General features: G+C 40.6%; 1 protein-coding gene across 3 annotated transcripts; it reads left to right on the forward strand.

Annotated features, from left to right (window-relative positions):
- The first annotated feature begins 3,671 nt into the window (after nucleotides 1-3,671).
- ATP23 (ATP23 metallopeptidase and ATP synthase assembly factor homolog) lies at nucleotides 3,672-17,525 on the forward strand. 3 transcript variants are annotated; one of them, XM_028111030.2, is made up of 6 exons: nucleotides 3,672-4,049; nucleotides 7,033-7,078; nucleotides 7,988-8,069; nucleotides 11,657-11,794; nucleotides 13,871-13,954; nucleotides 17,063-17,525. In XM_028111030.2, exons 1-6 carry the CDS (start codon nucleotides 3,863-3,865, stop codon nucleotides 17,264-17,266), a joined length of 741 nt encoding a protein of 246 aa, XP_027966831.1. In that variant the 5' UTR covers nucleotides 3,672-3,862; the 3' UTR covers nucleotides 17,267-17,525. The 3 variants fall into 3 exon arrangements, with proteins under 3 accessions (XP_027966831.1, XP_027966830.1, XP_027966829.1); XM_028111028.2 differs by lacking the exons at nucleotides 3,672-4,049; nucleotides 7,033-7,078 and adding an exon at nucleotides 11,061-11,244 and having other exon boundaries at nucleotides 7,093-8,069; XM_028111029.2 differs by lacking the exons at nucleotides 3,672-4,049; nucleotides 7,988-8,069.
- Nucleotides 17,526-17,821: the final 296 nt, after the last annotated feature.

Below are 17,821 nucleotides of genomic sequence, written 5' to 3' on the forward strand. Positions count from 1 at the left end.
AAACTCAACCGTGTAAAAAATATTTGTGCTGGGAAAGAAGTGATAGGTAATAAAATGAAAAATTTAAGTCCCTGCCAGGTAGTTGGGATGACTGGTGAGTTTTCTTTTTCCTTTTTTTGGTAATTTTCCTCAACTGAAAAAAACTTACTTTTCTATTAAAACACATTGCAATATACGTTTTCTAAAAGGCAGAAGAAAATTAGAGAAGTGACGGGAGCCACTGGGCGACACTTTCACAGCAAGGAGCAAGAGCAGGTGGGCGCGACCCACGGCCCCAGGGCAGGTGTTCCCGCCGCGGGGCACGACTGGAAAACCTCCTAATAGGACAGTCTTCTCTTAGAAAGACCCTCATGCCCTTGTCGCTCATCCCAAATGACCTCTGAGCATCTCAGCCTCTACTGCTTAACGGCTTCAAACCTCGGATGACCGCCAATCGCTTCCAGTTGCCCTGGTAACAGCCAGCAACCCTAGCCCCGCCCAACCCAGCTACCGTAGGTTTTCCCAGAATGCTGCGCGCCTTTCCTCCTTCGCTTCTGGTTCGGAGGGCTGACTCCTTCCGGAAGTAGATTTCTGTCAGTCGCTGGCGACCGCTGGCGGTGTAACCTGTCTCCGCTCAGGGCTGTGGGGACCGTTTTGTTTTTTTCCCAACATTTAAAATGACTGGAAAGCTGAGGAAAGTCTATAAGCTCACCGAATTTTTATTGGTCCTCGATAAATGGATTAAACGTTATTAAAAAGCTGAAAGATGGAAAGCACTTTAAAATGATATGCAACTTCATGTGTTGTTGTGATATATTTAAAAAACTTCCAATAAAAAAGCAACTATTTTTCCTTTAGAAAACGAAGAGAAGCACAAAAGAAAACAAAACACCCAAATCTCATCCACATAGAAATAACCACTGTGAACACTGGAGCAGTCTCCTAGACCCTTTCTATGCTTATAGTAGATGAAATTTCAAAATGGAATCACGTTTATGCCGTTTTGTAACTTATTTTTTATGATTAGATTTAAAAAGATACTATAACAACATGGTTTCATGTATTCCATTGTATCTCTTGGACATTGAAACTTTCTATCCTTTTTGCTCTTAATTAGTGCTGCAATGGAGAAATGAAAATCCTGATAGCTAAATCTTTGCCCATACTCTCATTTCTTTGTGGTAATTACTTTTCTCTTTTCAACTTAATCCTTTGTATTTGCACTTCCTTATCGCTCCCCTAACACCTTTCCATTCCACCCTATGTCTTTATACTATACAGGGATGCAAAACTTACACAATTTTTAAAAGTTTCCTTTTCTGATTACAAATACATGCTTATTGTGAGCACTAGGAAAATTCAGAATATAATAAAAATATCCCAATACCTAGGCAACTACTGATCATATTTTGGCATACTTTTTCCCTACTTTTCTTTCTTTGTTGCCTTCAGTGATGAATATGGAAAAAATGTTTGCTAATTTGGTAGGGGAAAATTACAGCTTTTAATCTGCATTTATTTTCTTATTCATGTAGCTGAATAATATTTCAAATAGTATTTCACGTGCCAACAGGCTATAGTCAATGTCAGGCTCCATCTTCTCTATCTAGCCTTTCCTGAATATTGCAGACTCGTTACAATAACTGTAATAGTGTAGTTTTCTATATGTTTATGTTTTAGTTCTCTAAATAGGTTGAAAGCTGTGTGGTCCTGGATAAATTATTCAATATTGCTAAACCCACTTTTTTTTATCAGCAAAATAGTGATAATATTACTTATTTTGTAGGATTGTAGTGGAGGTTAGAAATAATGTATCCAAGGTGAGCTCAATAAAAAACGGCTTAAGAAAACTATTATAATTTTAGCAATCTGTACATAGGAGATGTTCGTATTTTTGTAATATTTCAAATGATGAATAATCCTAGCATCCCAACCAATTTGTTTATTTTTCATTTCCCCCCTCTATTAGTGCATTAGTTTTGCCCTTTAATGCTCTTCTTTTAATGGTTATCCTTGTGATTACAACATGTATCCTTGACTAAATAGATCCACTATAAATTAGTACTTTTACCACTTCCTGACCAATACAAAGTCCATGTTGCTGCAAATGGCAAGATTTCATTCTTTTTTTATGACTGAACAAAATTCCATTGTGTATTAATACCACCATTTCTTCATTCATTCATCGATGGACACCTATGTTGCTTCCATATCTTGGCTATTGTAAACAATGCTGCAGTGAACATGAGATGCATATATCTTTTCAAGTTAGTGTTTTGTTTTCTTTGGATAAATACCCAGAAGTGGAATTACTGGATCATATGGTCGTTCTATTTTTAATTTTTTTAAAGAATCTCTATACTGTATTTCATAGTTGCTTCACCAATTTACATTCCCATCAATAGTGCACAAGGGTTCCCTATTCTCCACATACTCACCAACACTTGTTATTTCTTGTCTTTTTGATACTAGCCATTCTAACATATGTGAGGTGATATCTCATTGTGGTGTTGATTTGCATTCAATCTAGATATTTATTAAGCACCCATGACACATAACGCACTGTTCATAATCCTCCAGGTCTCTTGAGACTATATTATTTCTATACATTTCTCACATAAATCATATGTTCCTCTTCATCCTCATCAATTCTCTTATCCTCAGTCTCTGCCATTATGCTTGGTCCATCATAGTAGGTGCTGGATAAGTATGTGAGCTGAACTGAGTAATTTAGTGGAAAAAGAGGGGCGCCTGGGTGACTCATTTGGTTGATCGTTTGCCTTTGGCTTAGGTTGAGATCCCAGGGTCCTGGGATCCAGCCCCCACTCAGCGGGGAGTCTGCTTCTCCCTCTCCCTCTGCCCTTCCCCGTGGTTGTGCTCTCTCTCAAATAAGAAAATAAAATCTTAAAAAAAAATTTAGTGGAAAAAGAGAAATACAAATTAGTTAAAACCTGGCAGGCTGTGATGAAAATGGTAACATATGCAAAGTACTTTGTACGTTGGGAGATCAGGAGAGAATAATTTTGATTAAGGTATCTGGGAAAGCCCTATGGGATAGGTAGATTTGATCAGGACCTGGATCATGACCGAGGAAAGGTGCTTAAAGATGGAAGTGAATTAAGGGTTGGAGATAAAAGTAAACTGGTTGTGTTTTGTTAGCAGAAAGTTATTTGGGGTGGCAAGAGAGTAGGGTGGGCCTTTGGGTCCAGGTGAGGCAAAAAAAAAAAAAAGTAGTTGGGTCCCACATTTTGAGGATTTTGATATGACCAGTAATTATAATTGCAGCTTTCAAACGTTACTGAAAAGTACTGCTTTCGATGTGGCTTTGGACGTCAGGAGATGGGTGGGTCAGATTGCAACTGGCCTGCTGGTGGAAAAGGCAGGGAGTGGGAGGATGCCTGAGACTTCAGAGTGTGAGGGGACTTTAGTGGCCAGTACTGAGGAAGGAGTGTCCATGAGGAGGCGGGCTGCGGAACCACGCTTATGAGGGTCGGCCAACCACGGCAAAGGTCAGCAGCGAAGCCCACAGCTGCCCTGGAGACGCCAGCGAAGGCAGCCGCTAGGTTTAATTCCTCCAGCGGGCAGGGGATCCAGAGCCCCGCCCCCCGGCCCTTCCCGCGCCTCTCGCCCCGCCCCGCCCCGCATCTCTCGCCCCGCCCCTCCCCGCGCCTCTCGCCCCGCCCAGCGTCCCTTGCTGGGCTCGGAGGCCCAGCAGCTCCAACGTTCTCAGCCACGCTCTGCGGCAGTCGCCCTCCCTGGGGCTGGGACGGCCGGCAGAAGGAGGATCTGGGCAGGCCGGTTGGCGGGAGGGCGGTTGCCTTTCCCGGATCTCATCCCCGGCCGCCCGAGGCGGGAGGAAACAGCGGCGAGGTCCGCGGGCGGCATGGCAGGAGCTGCGGACGAGCGCGGGCCCGGTCCCGCGGCGGGGGAACAGCTGCAGCAGCAACATGTCGCGTTCCAGGTCTTCCCCGAGCGGCTGGCCCAGGGAAAGCCCGGGCAAGGGTTCCTTTCCAGCTTCTTCACCAACAACCAGAAGTGCCAGCTTATGCTCCTGAAGACGCTGGAGACAAGTAGGAGCCGTGACCTGGAGGCCGGGGTCGGCCGGGTGGTGTCTGAGACCCGGAGGGCAGGGGTCTCTGGGTTCAGCCCCAGGTGTGGCAGGAGCAGGGTTCAGGCACCTCTGCGCAGTGTCTAGGTAGATTCGGCATCCTGGGGCGGGAGTGGTGGCGGGGAGGGGGCGGCGCGTGTTGGGCCTCAGTTTCCCTTTCAGAGGAGGGAAACTCTTGCTTGTGGAATGAGGGAGGAGTCGGATAGGAGTTTGCCCTTTTCGGTTACACTCACTGGTCTGACAGGTCCTCCGATTTCTCATGTAAATTATGCAGCAGTATGGATAGGACTTTGGAGTCAGAGTTTTTTTAATTTTTAAAAAATTTTTTAAAGATTTTATTTATTCATTCATGAGAGACGGGGAGAGAGAGAGAGAGAGAGAGAGAAGCAGAGGGAGAAGTAGGCCCTCAAGGAGCAGGAAGCCCGATGCGGGACTCGATCCCAGGACACTGGGATCATGACCTGAGCCGAAGGCAGACGCGTAACCATCTGAGCCACCCAGGCGCCCCATCAGAGTTTTTTTTTAAAGAGCCACGTTAACTAAGGCATGACTGCTGGCGGCTCAAAAGCAGTTCTGCAACTGCCCTTCATTGGGAGGAGTTCTTAACCTTCATACATGGATGGGCTTCCTCGTGTAGAAACCTCTGAAACGGACCAGGAAATCGTGCGTATGCACCTGAATGCATTTTTCTGGGGAGAGCGTTCCTAACTTCATCATATTCTCAAAAAGGCCCGACCCCCAAAGGGTTAAGAACCACTGCTGTTAAATAGGGACAACCAGTTTCTCTAGTCCCAGGGACATTGCACTAGAGATTTCTTAACTCCTTTACATTGACAAGGACTTTCTAAGTTTACTTCAGATATGTTTAGAAAATAAAAGTCTTAAACCTACTTGTCCTAAAGCAAGGTTACTATCTCATAGCTGCCAATTACAGTTCAAAAGTCAACCACCCAAAGATTTTCCAACCTTCTTGAGATGACCTGCATAGTAGGGCATCAAGGGAGGGGGGAGAAGAGGGGTAATGGGAAGGAGGAGGTTGTATTCACTTGGAAATGTGTGTCGAATGCCTCCTAGGTTCTGGTGTGGGGAAATAAGGATGCATAGGGACCTGGACTGTGCCTTTTAGAGGTTTGAAGTGGAACGCAGTGGAAAGACCATGGGCTGCAGAGTTAGACATGGGTTCAAATTCTGGTCCCTCTCCTTATCAGGTGTGGAAGACTTAACTCTTTGATCCCCTCTATCCTTATCTGCACACACAAAAAGGGAAAGGTAGGGGTAAAAATACCTCTCTTAGGGCTGTGAGGAATAGGTTTTATGAATGTAAAGTGTGAGCGTATCAGGAGCTGAGTAATGGATAACTGCTTACCGTGGAAGAGCCAAACAGTGGAGGAGATACAGAGGTGGGATGTGAAGACCATGGAGGGCCGGCCATGAGCCCCAGGAGGAATTAACAGGCCTCAACCCTCCCCTGGAGGGCTGCTTGGAGAAGTGTTAGTGGTTTTAAAGCATCAACCTCTAGCTTTACCATCCTATCCCTAGGACTGGGCCTCAACAGAGATCTTTGTTCCTTTTGTCTTTAAAGCAAATCCATTCTAAATACTGCAGGTCCTGTTTGAAGTACCAAACTACTGTGCTCCTTGAACTTACTATTGTTACCATTATTTTTTAGTAAGAGGACTATCGATTTTGGGATCCACTTCAACTTTGTAAAGCTCTCTTAGTTGCTTGAATAATAATGCACTTAATATGGTTCCTGACACCTGATATACACACACACAAAATACTTATCACTAGTAATTGTTTTACTGTTAACACTCTTAAGAGGGGGCAGGTTAATAAAGCAGTTAACCTATGCCTCTGTTTCTCACCTCTCATTACTTTTTCTTTACTCACCTATTTTTGCTTTCAACACTTAAAAAAAAAAAACCTTGATTTCTTTTCTTTTTCTATTTTTTTGCTTATGTCATATAATATGCTGCCCATTTGTACACTCAGACGAGATACCTATATGAAAAGTTGATATTAGAGGCATTTGGGTTTGTTGTACTTTCCTGTAATCATCAGAGGCTCATGATGCTTAGAAGGGCCCCCAGGAGTCCTCTAGGCCTTTCCACCCCTATATAGGAAAACCTCTGCACCATCACCAACCAGAGAGTTTCTAGACCTCTGCTGGAACAGGTTACCAATTCTTTGAGGTTCTTTGAAGCTACTGGTCTATTTTATTAACAGCTTTAATTGTTGGAAAAATCCTTTCTCGTACTGTACCTTCTACTCTTTGGTCCTTGTTCTGCCCTCTGAAGAAATATTGATGGAATCTATTCCCACGTGGCACTCCTTCAAAACCTGAAGCCACTGCGGTCCTAGTTAAGTTTTTTATTCTCCTTTCCAAAGCCACAACGCCTTTCTTGCTTCTTACAGGACTTACAATACAAAGTCCTGTATTGTTCTGGTTGCCTTCCCCCATGGAAGAGCTTCAGTTGGCAGGTCCTGCTTAGAGTGTGGTACTCAGAATGGGATCCTGTTAGCCTGTGGTCTGACCAGGAAAGGTGCCAATGGGGCTCCTTAACTACCTTCTTCTAATCTGGATACTATGCTGCAGTTCCTTTCTATGGATGTGGCCCCAAATTCCCTCATTCTTTTGGTATGTGCTTTAATACAATGTTTTTGATCCTGTAACTAAAAATGGGCTTTAAAATCATTTTTGGCATTATCGAGGATGTTCAATAGTACCCATCTTGGTATTCGTATCAGTGTTTTATTTCATTAAAGACTTGTTTTTATGTTAATTTAAGCTTGTCTTTTCATATCTGTGTTTACCAATTTTAAGATAGTATTACTTCATTAAGATGTGTGAGTTACTTTTTGATAATATACTGCTTTTTGGATAATTTAATTGGTTCTATTTTTTCCAATTAACATACTTAATTGAATCAATATCTTTTTAGATCCGTATGTCAAACTTCTACTTGATGCCATGAAGCACTCAGGTTGGTAAGTAAATCTTTTTAAAATGCTGGTCTGTATTCTGGCTGCTAAAAACAGAAAAACCCCATAGTGGAACTAACTATTTTTCACTTCAGGCCACAAAGCCTTTTCCATATGGTAGGTGGTGGGGATGGGCTGTATTCTTTCTTTCTTTTTTTTTTTTTAAGATTTTATTTATTTATTTGAGAGAGAGAGAGAACGAGAGAGAGAGCACATGAGGCGGGGAGGGTCAAGGGAGAAGCAGACTCCCTGTCGAGCAGGGAGCCTGATGCGGGACTCGATCCAGGGACTCCAGGATCATGACCCGAGCCGAAGGCAACCGCCTAACCAACTGAGCCACCCAGGCGCCCGGGCTGTATTCTTTCCAGGCCGGTCTTGTTCTCTGCATACATCTTCTGCCCTAACTCTAAATCTCTGGCTCTACCATTCACTTCTGGTATTTGATAAAGACCACACGTGAAGTCTTGTAAGTAATTACCAAACCTGGCTTTTCCACTCTACCAGCCTCAGCATTGTCCTTCATGGAGAAGAAACCTCAGCTTGTTATGTAGGAGCCTTCCAGGTGTTGTTTAATTTGGAGGAGATTAGAGGAGGTGACATCTGGGGTCCACTTGTTAACCTTCTGGCCGGAGGGGAGCAACTCCAGCATATTTCCAGTATGTTCTTAATCAGTGGACCAAATACTTTATGGAATCATGTCATGGAATTTGAACTAGGGTAGATTTTGCAGGGACAATTTCCTTATATCACAGATGAGACAACTTAGCCGTGAAAGTTTCCCAAAGTTTCTCATGTGTTAGTGGGAGAGGGGATTTATGACCTGGGGCTCCTGACTCCTTACCCAGGGCCGTTTCCCCTGCACCGCGTGCACACTGCTTTTGGATGTTGTTTCTTTAATGCATGCTTGCTTTTTAGTGCTGTTAACAAAGAAAGACACTTTTCTTGTGAAGACTGTAATGGCAGTGTCAGTGGAGGTTTTGATGCGTCAACATCTCAGGTAGGCATTTTTGTCCAGGTGGTTCTCTTTCCCGATATTTGCTAAGCACCTTGGCATGCTGGCCATTCTGTTGGGTAGACTTTGTATAAGATTCAAAAAAGGAATTAGTTAAGGTTCTTCCTCTTAAGGAGCTTATGCTTTCACAGGGGAGATAAGACAATGATAAAGTCTGAAGCAGGTTAAACTATTTTAGGTGGGTGTGGTTACCACAAGGGGACTGTAATGTGATTGCAGGATACCTACAGATTGAGCTAGAGCATATAAAGCTTCTTCATGGGCAAAGAAGACAAAGACTGTTGCCCAAAGAAGGGGTAGCATGAGCAAAGGTGGTGTGTTGGGAAAGGACAAGGTATATTTGGGGAGTGGCACGTTGTCTAGTGTAGCTGGGGGGCAGGAATGTGTGGAGAATATGAGGAAATAGGATTGGAAAGAAAGGTAAGCCGTATGGGGGGAGGCCTTGAATGCTGAGCTGAAGGGGTTCACCTTTACCCGGTGAGAAGTGATATGCCTTTGAACATTTTTGGCTAGGGGAGTACGTTTTCTCCTCTGGAAAATATGGGTAATGATTGTGTCTATCTTATAATATAGTTATGAGAATTAAATGAGATACCTCGTGTAAGGTACTTATCATAGTAAGCATTCAATACAAGTTTTAAGCAGTTGGAGGGTTTTGACAGCATCTTGGAGGTCGCAGAAGAATTAGGTTGTATGATGAGAGTCGATGAAGTTTTTATAAGTAACACCTTCCATCCTGACCATACAACCCTGTTTAATAATACTTAGTTGTTTCCTCCTGGGGAATATTATATGTATTTTGGTTATTTATAGGTATTTCACAGTAATCATGAGAAAAAGAAACATAGCATAGGAGTGAAAGGTCTGGGTTTTGGAGTCCGGTGGAGTTGAGTTCAAATCTAGTTCCCCTGCTTATTAGCTGTGGGGCTTGGGCAAGTTATTTGCCTTATTCTCAATTTCCTCATTTGTAAACTGATAATAACAATACTTGTAGTTCTCAAAATGGGTCTTGGTGAATTCATTTTCCCCTTGGGGTTAAATAGAGTGGACATTTTGAACTTTTATCTTACTTCTCAGCAGTGTTGAGCATAGTTGGGCACTCTCTCCTTTTATTTTTATAAATTATAATTTGTATTGTGAAGTGTCTCATTCATACAGAAGAGTAAGAAACCTGTATGCATGCTTTTGGTCATAGTAATAAAATGAATACCTGTGTAACTGCCACCCAGATTTGAGAAATGGAACTTGCCAGGACTTCAGAAGATTGTGTCCCTCTTGGATCACATTTCCTCTCCCTTTCTTATTCTGACTCTTGTGATAATCATTTCCTGCTTTTCTGAATGGTTTTACCATCTATATGTACGGTCAAACAATGTGTTATTCAGTTGCCTGGCTTTTAAGTTTTATTCATGGAATACTTTGAGTTCTGTGTGATACTTTGTAGTTTTATGAAATCCTACAGTATATGGTCTTCTGTAACAGTTATTTTGTTGAGATTCTTCCATGTTGTACACATCTCCCATTTACGTAGTTGAACTGTTATATAGTATTTCACTGTATGTCCATACTGCAGTTTACCGTATTTAATATTGTTTCTGACTTTGTTGTGAACAATGTTGCTGTGAATATTTTTCACCCTTTCTCCTGGTGCACATGTGCAAAAATAACTCCTGGGTATTTGCCTAGAAGCAGAATTGCTGGGTCATATAGTATGCATGCACTTGGCTCTAGTGGGTAATGCCAGACACTTTCTTCCCCTGGTTCCCAGTACGTGACACTCTTGGGGTTGCTTCTTTGCTAGCTCAGCTTCCTCTGTCAGGTGCTAAATGTCGAAGTCTCTTAATCCTTGATGTTAGATCCCCTTCTTTTCTTCCTCTATACTCTGCCAAGGGGATCTCATTTATTTTCCTAGGTCAGAGCTCTCTTTTGAACTTCACATTTGTATATCCAAATGCCCACTTCACACCTACACTTGGATATCTTAAAGGCACCTGAGACCTCACAGATTTGTGCAAGACCAAATTGATGGTTTATACCATCCCCTGTCCCCATCCAACCTGGTGTTGTAGTTTTGCATATCTCAGTGAATGGTACCATCCTCTATCCTATTACCCAAGCCAGAAATGTGGAGATCATCCTTGTACCTCTGATTCCCTTCCCATAATTCTATATCCGTCACCGGTTTTTATCCAGTTTACCTCCTAAATATTTTTTTGGGGGGGCATCCCACCATCCCTGCTCAGGTACCATTATCTCTTGCCTAGAATACCTCTTTAGCCTTCAGCTAGCCTCTCTGTATCTAGTTTTGGTCATCTTCTGCTTGTTTTTCCAACTGTAGTCAAAAGGATAAAAATAAAAGCACCCCCGTTTCACTCCTCCCTTTCAGTGACTTCCCACTGTTCTCAGGATAAAGAGCGATTTGGCTCTAGCTGGCCTCCGCAGCCTTAGCTCGTGCCTGTCACCTACAGCTCTGTGCTACTACATGGGTACAGGTCTGCTTTCGGCTTCTCAGACATTCTGTTCTGTCAGCGCTGCTCCCCTTTGCACAGGCTGCTCTGTCTGGAATGCTCCCTTCCCCACCTCTCAAATTTAATTCCTATTCACCCATGAGATCCCAGTTTAAACATTCCTTCTTCAGAGATGCCTTTCCCAGTCCTTGAGACCAGGTCAGGCATTCTCATTGTATGTACTCATGACATCCTGGATTTTTCTTCATGACAACTGTCATTGCATGTCTTTAATGATTTTGGTAAATAATCGATTAATTTCTAGCGCCATTCGTAGATTATACATTAGAAATTATAATTATAGATTATAAATTATAAATAATTATAAATCTACTAGTAGGTCTCAAGAAATATTAGTTGAAAGATGAATGTTGGATGAATGTATATAAAACAGCTGGCACGTATCCCGGTGTCTGGCACAGGGTAACTGTTGTTATTAGGATCCCTTATGTGTTTATTATTCTTATAGGGTCCTGCTCAGTGTGCTGTTGGCTTTTTGCACTTCTTTCTGAAGGTCTTTCTGAGGATTTTTCCCTGGCAGTTCTAGTAGAATGAGACAGTGGTGGTCATTCATTGTTGATTCATTGCTCATTCAGAAACTTGATAAGAAGCAGTTTACATGTATACTCATTTAATTCTCACAATTCTATGAGGTAGGTACTCTAATTATCTCCTTTTTAGAGTTGAGGAAACTGAGGCACAGAGAGGTTAAGAAACTTGCCCAAGGTCACCGAGTTAGTAAGGAGTGGGGCTGGAGTTTGAATCTGCTTCATTCCAAAGCCCACTCCTAGTATGATGCTGTGGAGTCCAAAAGCCCACCGAGGATGTTATTTAATTAAGTGCTTCAGTTCAGACAGAAGAGGGAGAAGTTGGTCACTGGGAACGCTTAGTGGAGCATGTACTCTAGGACCAGGCCTTGACGGATGGGGAGGTGTGGGGTTGAGGGAGGAGAGTGGGTGGAGGCTCTCTAAGCTGGTGAGCCATCTCACGCCAGAGAGAAGGTGGGAGTTACAAAAGGAGAGTAGATGTTAGACATAATGGAACTTCTATTTTGGTGCCTCCTAGATTGTTTTGTGCCAGAACAACATCCGTAATCAGGCCCATATGAACAGAGTCGTCACCCACGAGCTCGTTCATGCGTTTGATCACTGTCGTGCTCACGTCAACTGGTTCACTGACGTCAGACATTTGGCCTGCTCAGAAGTGAGTTTTATTGTAAAAGATACTTTCTCCCCCTGGAACACTCTTGAGTTTGAACATTTATATATGGGTATTTTTTTATTTTTCTTGATTAATTTTTTATATTATTATTAACATATAATGGATTATTTGTTTCAGGGGTACAGGTCTGTGATTCATCAGTTGAATTTGAACATTTAATTGAAGTGTAATGTTTAAGACTCTCTCTCCCTCTGCCCCTCACTCCCCACCTCAAATAAATAAATCTTAAAAAAGAAAACCTAATTGAAGTATAATTTACTTAAACATACTCCTTTTCTTCCTGTCATGGTTCCATGTTACTCTTAGATTTCTGTTTTTAACTCCTGAACACAGCTTTGAGACACAACAAGAGATATTTTAAGTATCTTCTTAGAATTGTCTTAATTATAACCTTTAAATCCTAGTAATAGTAATGACTTTATAATAACCATTTTTAACCAAATAACCATTTTTAGTATATGATAGATATATTTTATATATATGTGTGTGTGTGTGTATATATATATATATGGTATATAATAACCATTTTTAACCATTTAACCAAATAACCATTTTCCCTGTGGAATAAATTATATAATATAAAAACTAATGCAAATTAACCCTGGCTGAGGACTATGTGCCAACACTGTTCCTTTTGTGTATTCTTATTGCGTCTACTCAACAGTCCATCCAGGTAGATGCTGTGATCTGCATGTTCTACGTGTCGAAAGGGAGGCATTGATTGAAATCCGTAGTTAGTAAGTGGCAGAGGCAGGATTGCAACCAGGGTTCTTAACTGGCTCTGCTGTGCTGCCTTCTATAGGTGGAGCGCCTTGCTTGCCCTAGAGTAAGACATTTAGTCTCAAAAATACGACATAAAAAGTTTTTTATGGTTAAGCACTTTGGGTTGCTCTCAGAAGTGCAGTATATTTATGCTCTTAGACATATGTATTTAATACGTGCATTTCATTAATTGAAGAGTGCAGTGTGCTGAGAAGTAAAAAAAACTAATATAAGTTTAAGTGTATACTTTATAACTTAGATTATTTTCTCTTTCCCTTGAAATTAATAAGCAGCCCCACTACATCTAATTATAACTCATATTATTTGGAGAGTAGACTGAAACCTGAGTTTTTAAATAGGTCTCTCTCTTGGTTGTTATGAGAATTAATGCCTGTTAGCTAGCTAAAGTATGTTAAGTGCCTTGAACTCCTCAGAGGAAGGAGGCCATGTTATTGTAGAAGACACAAGAAGTGGGCCATTCTGTTTGCAGTACATCAGCAAAAATGTGGCCAGGTTGGCTGTAGCATCCATGTGGGTAGTTCTAGTAGAAGGTAGAAAGACTTTTTCATCTATTGAAGCTGCATTTTACCTTAAAAATACAGCGAATTAGAAAATATGTCCTAACTTCAGGCTGTCATACTCATAGCATGACCAGTTGGGAATGTTCTTGTGCTTGGAATGTTCTTGCTTAAGTTTCAAGAACTTAATTTTTCAAAGGACAGTTGAGGCCCCGGAGGATGGCATCAATTTACACAGGTTTAAGGGAGGTTCCAAGAGAGTTTCAGTGTTTTGGGCGAAGGGCAGGAGGTTCCTATTCTCAAAGTGTCTTAGATGTTGTTGTGTTTAATTTTAAGCTTACATTGAAATTCAGTTTGTAGATCTTTGAAAGAATGCTATCTTGCAGCCCTTTTGGTAATTTCCAGAAATGTTGTATCTTGTGGAGAATATGGACTTTAACTCTGAGGTCCAGCTTTCTAACTTTTGGTTTCAAAAGGAATTAGTTCTTTCAATAAGGTTACGGTGTGAAGTTTTGAAAGTTCCCTTTGTTAAATGATTCACCCTCCCCCCAACCCCCAGTTTATTTTGCATTGTCTAGCCCAGCTTATGGATATCTGCTCTTTTTCTTAATGTAAGAATAACTTAAAATAGTCTATGTCAGAGTTTAAAACATCCTTGAAAAAGGTCCGATGGATACTCTATTTTCAGAAAGACATGCTAATTTTAAATTCTTTTACAAAACTTTTTATAGAGCAGGAGCACTTACTTTCCTTCTCTTTGCCTCTGTCTTTGTGATAGGTTCGAGCTGCTAACCTTAGTGGAGACTGCTCACTTGTAAATGAAATATTCAGGTTGCATTTTGGATTGAAACAACATCATCAGGTAAAACTAACATATGAAATCCCTCACCCTTCAGAGTGCTAGGAGTGGAAATAATGCATAAAGAAATGAGAAGTACATTTTGTATTTGAAATGTGAAAGAACTACTTCTATGGGAATAAATACAGAATGTATCCTGTTGAAGCCAAATAGATGGAGTTTAGTTCTACTTTTTAATTACGGGCAAGCTGTGTGACTCAGCGAGAGATTCTAATAGTGAAAAGAACTCTATTTTCTTGTTCTTGGGATCCTTTTGGAAGCAGGTAGATGAAGACCGGATGCAAAAATCACAGCCCGTCTGACTTTATCCCTGCAGTCCGGGACCTGTATTCCCAATCCCGAGACAAAAAAGTCATACCTTTCGGAACAGAGACTGCCCCACAGCACAGGTTATGGCCATGTAGTGCACCTTTAAAGGCCGTGTGACATGACAGCAAAGCTTTGAATCAGCACAGCCCCAATGATGATAAGTCTCTCCTCTTTTTCCCTTGGGTAGCAGCCACCGAAAGCGAACAGAACTAGCGACAGGAGGGAAAGTTTGGGGAGGTAGAGGGAGCCTGGCTGAGGGAGAACAGTCTTAGAGAATGGAGTGTCTGCGTTTGTACGGCACGTACCCAAGAGACACCGACATCGATGACAGTGACCGATGGCAAAATATGGAAAAATCACCCAGTTTTAACAGGAATGAATTACATTTGGAAAGAAGTAAACCTGAACTGTGGTCTATACATGTGCCTCCTAAACCTGTAGCTCCAGGAGACAAATTTTTACCATCGTTTCTTCCCCTGGAAGGGAGAAATGTCCTCTTTCTGGCAATTGCTGGCATAGCTCCATATGGTTCATCCTCTCTTTCTTCTTCCTTTATGCCTGGGGTTTATTTCTAAAATCAGTGTTTAGTGTAATTTAGGTCGAGAAGCACTGGTTTATATTCTTTTTTTTTTTTTTTTTAAGATTTTATTTTTTTATTTGACAGAGAGACAGTGAGAGCGGGAACACAAGCAGGGGGAGTGGGAGAGGGAGAAGCAGGCTTCCCACTGAGCAGGGAGCCCGATGTGGGGCTCGATCCCAGGACCCTGGGATCATGACCTGAGCTGAAGGCAGATGCTTAACCACTTACTGAGCCACCTAGGCGTCCCACTGGTTTATATTCTAATACTAGTGAGCATCTCCAGCTCAGGCTTGCTGACCAGGGTGAAGTAAAACAGGAAACACACACAGAAGATGAATGATTGACAGATTGCATAGCTGTAAGAACCAGTATTTGGTTATTTTTATGAAAAGGTTAGATGCCATTCTTTTGAACTTTAGCTTGGGCTTGTGGAGAAATAAATGGATTTAAAGCTCTCCAAGAATTGGAATGGCAGGACCTATGTTTCTTAACATATTTAGAATACTGAGAAATTCTAGCCTATTACTATGTAACATTAGATAATTTATTTTCTTAGGTAGAGAATTTAATACCCATGCAAAGAACGCTCAGGAAAAAAAAAAGGTTGTTTGATTTTTTTTTCTCCTGAAAAATTAAGACACCTTCAAATTTTATGTATATGCATGTGTAGCTTCCATTTACCTCCATGGGAGATGCCCCTCTTGAAGGAAAGATTATCTAGTATTAGTCACCTTGAAAGTAAAGGAAGACAAAGACATAGAAATAAAGTATATTTTAAATCTATTTAAATTTTATTAAAAATCCAACTAGAACCTTATTTATAGATTTTTTTTGTTTTTTTTGATTTTTGCAAATTGGGAGTTATTGTTTGTTGTACTGCCTAAAACTTCAGAGAATGACATCTGGTTATATTATTGGAAAAGATGAAAAAATGGAGGAGATCTTATTTATACCTAAATAATTTTAGATCAAGCTAAACATATTTCATAATTTAAGAGTTATGTTTCTACTTTAGAATGACAGAAATGAATAAAATAATATGAAAGGGAATTAATTATTTTTTTCCATTAATATTTTAAATTTAAATTCAATTAATTAACATATAATGTATTATTAGTTTCAGAGGTAGAGTTCAGTATTTCATCAGTCTTATATGAAATCCAGTGCTCATTACATCACATATCCTCCTTAATGTCCATCACTCAGTTACCACATCCCCCCACCCTCCTCCCCTCCAGCAACCCTCAGTTTGTTTCCTATGATTAAGAATCTCTTATAGTGGGGCGCCTGGGTGGCTCAGTTGGTTAAGCCTCTGCCTTCGGCTCAGGTCATGATCCCAGGGTCCTGGGATTAAGCCCCACATTGGTCTTCCTTCTTAGCGGGGGGGGTTTCTCCTCCCTTTCCCTCTGCCCCACTTCCCAGCTTGTGCTCTTTCTCTCTCTCTCTCTTTCTCTTTCAAATAAATAAATAAATAAATAAATAAATAAACATTAAAAAAAAAGTCTCTTACGGTTTGTCTCCCTCTCTGATTTCTTCTTGTTTTATTTTCCCTCCCTTGCTCTTTCTCTCTCTCTCTCTCTTTCAAATAAATAAATAAATAAATAAATAAATAAATAAATAAATATTAAAAAAAAAGAGTCTCTTATGGTTTGTCTCCCTCTCTGATTTCTTGTTTTTTTTTCCCCTCCCTTCCCCTATGATTGTCTGTTTTGTTTCTTAAATTCCACATGAGTAATTGTCTTTCTCTGATTGACCTATTTTGCTTAGCATAATACCCTCTAGTTCCATCCATGTAGTTGCAAATGGCAAGATTTCATTTTTTTTGATGGCTGAGTAAAATTCCATTGTATATAAATACCACATCTTCTTTATCCATTCATCTATTGATGGACATCTTGGCTCTTTCCACAGTTTGGCTATTGTGGACATTGCTGCTATAAACATTGGGGTGCAGGTGCCCCTTCAGATCACTACATTTGTATCATTGGGGTAAATACCCAGTAGTGCAATTGCTGGGTCATAGGGTAGCTCTACTTTCAACTTTTTGAGGAACCTCCATACTGTTTTCCAGAGTGGCTGCACCAGCTTGCGTTCCCACCAACAGTGTGAGAGGGTTCGAAAGGGAATTAATTCTGACTGTGGTCAGACATTATATAAAATGTCATTATTTCATGATTAAATTGTCATTTAAGTTAAAGCCACATACTTTTCTTTCTCCTTAGAACTGTGTACGAGACAGAGCCATTCTTTCTATCCTGGCTGTTAGGAATATCAGCAAAGAAGTAGCCCAAAAGGCTGTTGATGAAGTTTTTGAATCTTGTTTCAATGACCATGAACCTTTTGGAAGGATCCCACATAACAAGACTTATGCAAGATACGCTCATAGAGACTTTCAAAACCGTGATCGGTATTACTCAAATATATGAAGAAAATGACATTTTATATTATGGAGCTTCTGTGATCATGCAGAAAATATGGTTCTTAAGTGGACAAATATATAAAATGTAAATGATCAATTAAATACAGATAAAACACAGAAGATACTGATTCTAGCATATGATCAGAAAAAGTAACTGTGGTAAAAGTGAAACTGCCTTTAACTCCAAGGCAAAAATTGTAACTTTATAGTTAACCATTTGGTAAATAGCGCAAATAAATTACATTTTTGTATTTTTTTATGCTGTACTTGTGTTTTTTATTATTTGTGGTTTTTTTAGACTGTGATTTGTTTTTTTTTACATGTGATTATTTTAAAATTTGATTATGAAACCCGTGAAGTGTGTCCTTGTATGAAGTCGATAGGTGACCACTGTTGGTATTTACATTAAATGTAAAGAAAAATGTACTGATTTTATTATAGGACATTTATTGAAATGTTATGATGGTCAAAATATGCAAAGAATGAAAGTTGGGAATGATTCCTTCAATAGTCCATGCCTCCCTTCTCCTTCTTCTTCTTTGAACATATATGTGGGGACTAC

Source organism: Eumetopias jubatus, unplaced genomic scaffold (genome assembly GCF_037043125.1).
Source record: "Eumetopias jubatus isolate StellerSeaLion01/CBP00866 unplaced genomic scaffold, mEumJub1_p1.0 scaffold_8, whole genome shotgun sequence".
Lineage (NCBI taxonomy): Eukaryota > Metazoa > Chordata > Mammalia > Carnivora > Otariidae > Eumetopias > Eumetopias jubatus.

Coding starts and splice junctions, on each gene's coding strand:
- ATP23 (XM_028111030.2), top strand. CDS start 3,863: ATGGCAGGAGCTGCGGACGAGCGCGGGCCCGGTCCCGCGGCGGGGGAA. Junction 4,050..7,032: donor CCTGAAGACGCTGGAGACAA/GTAGGAGCCGTG, acceptor ATATCTTTTTAG/ATCCGTATGTCAAACTTCTA. Junction 7,079..7,987: donor GCCATGAAGCACTCAGGTTG/GTAAGTAAATCT, acceptor CTTGCTTTTTAG/TGCTGTTAACAAAGAAAGAC.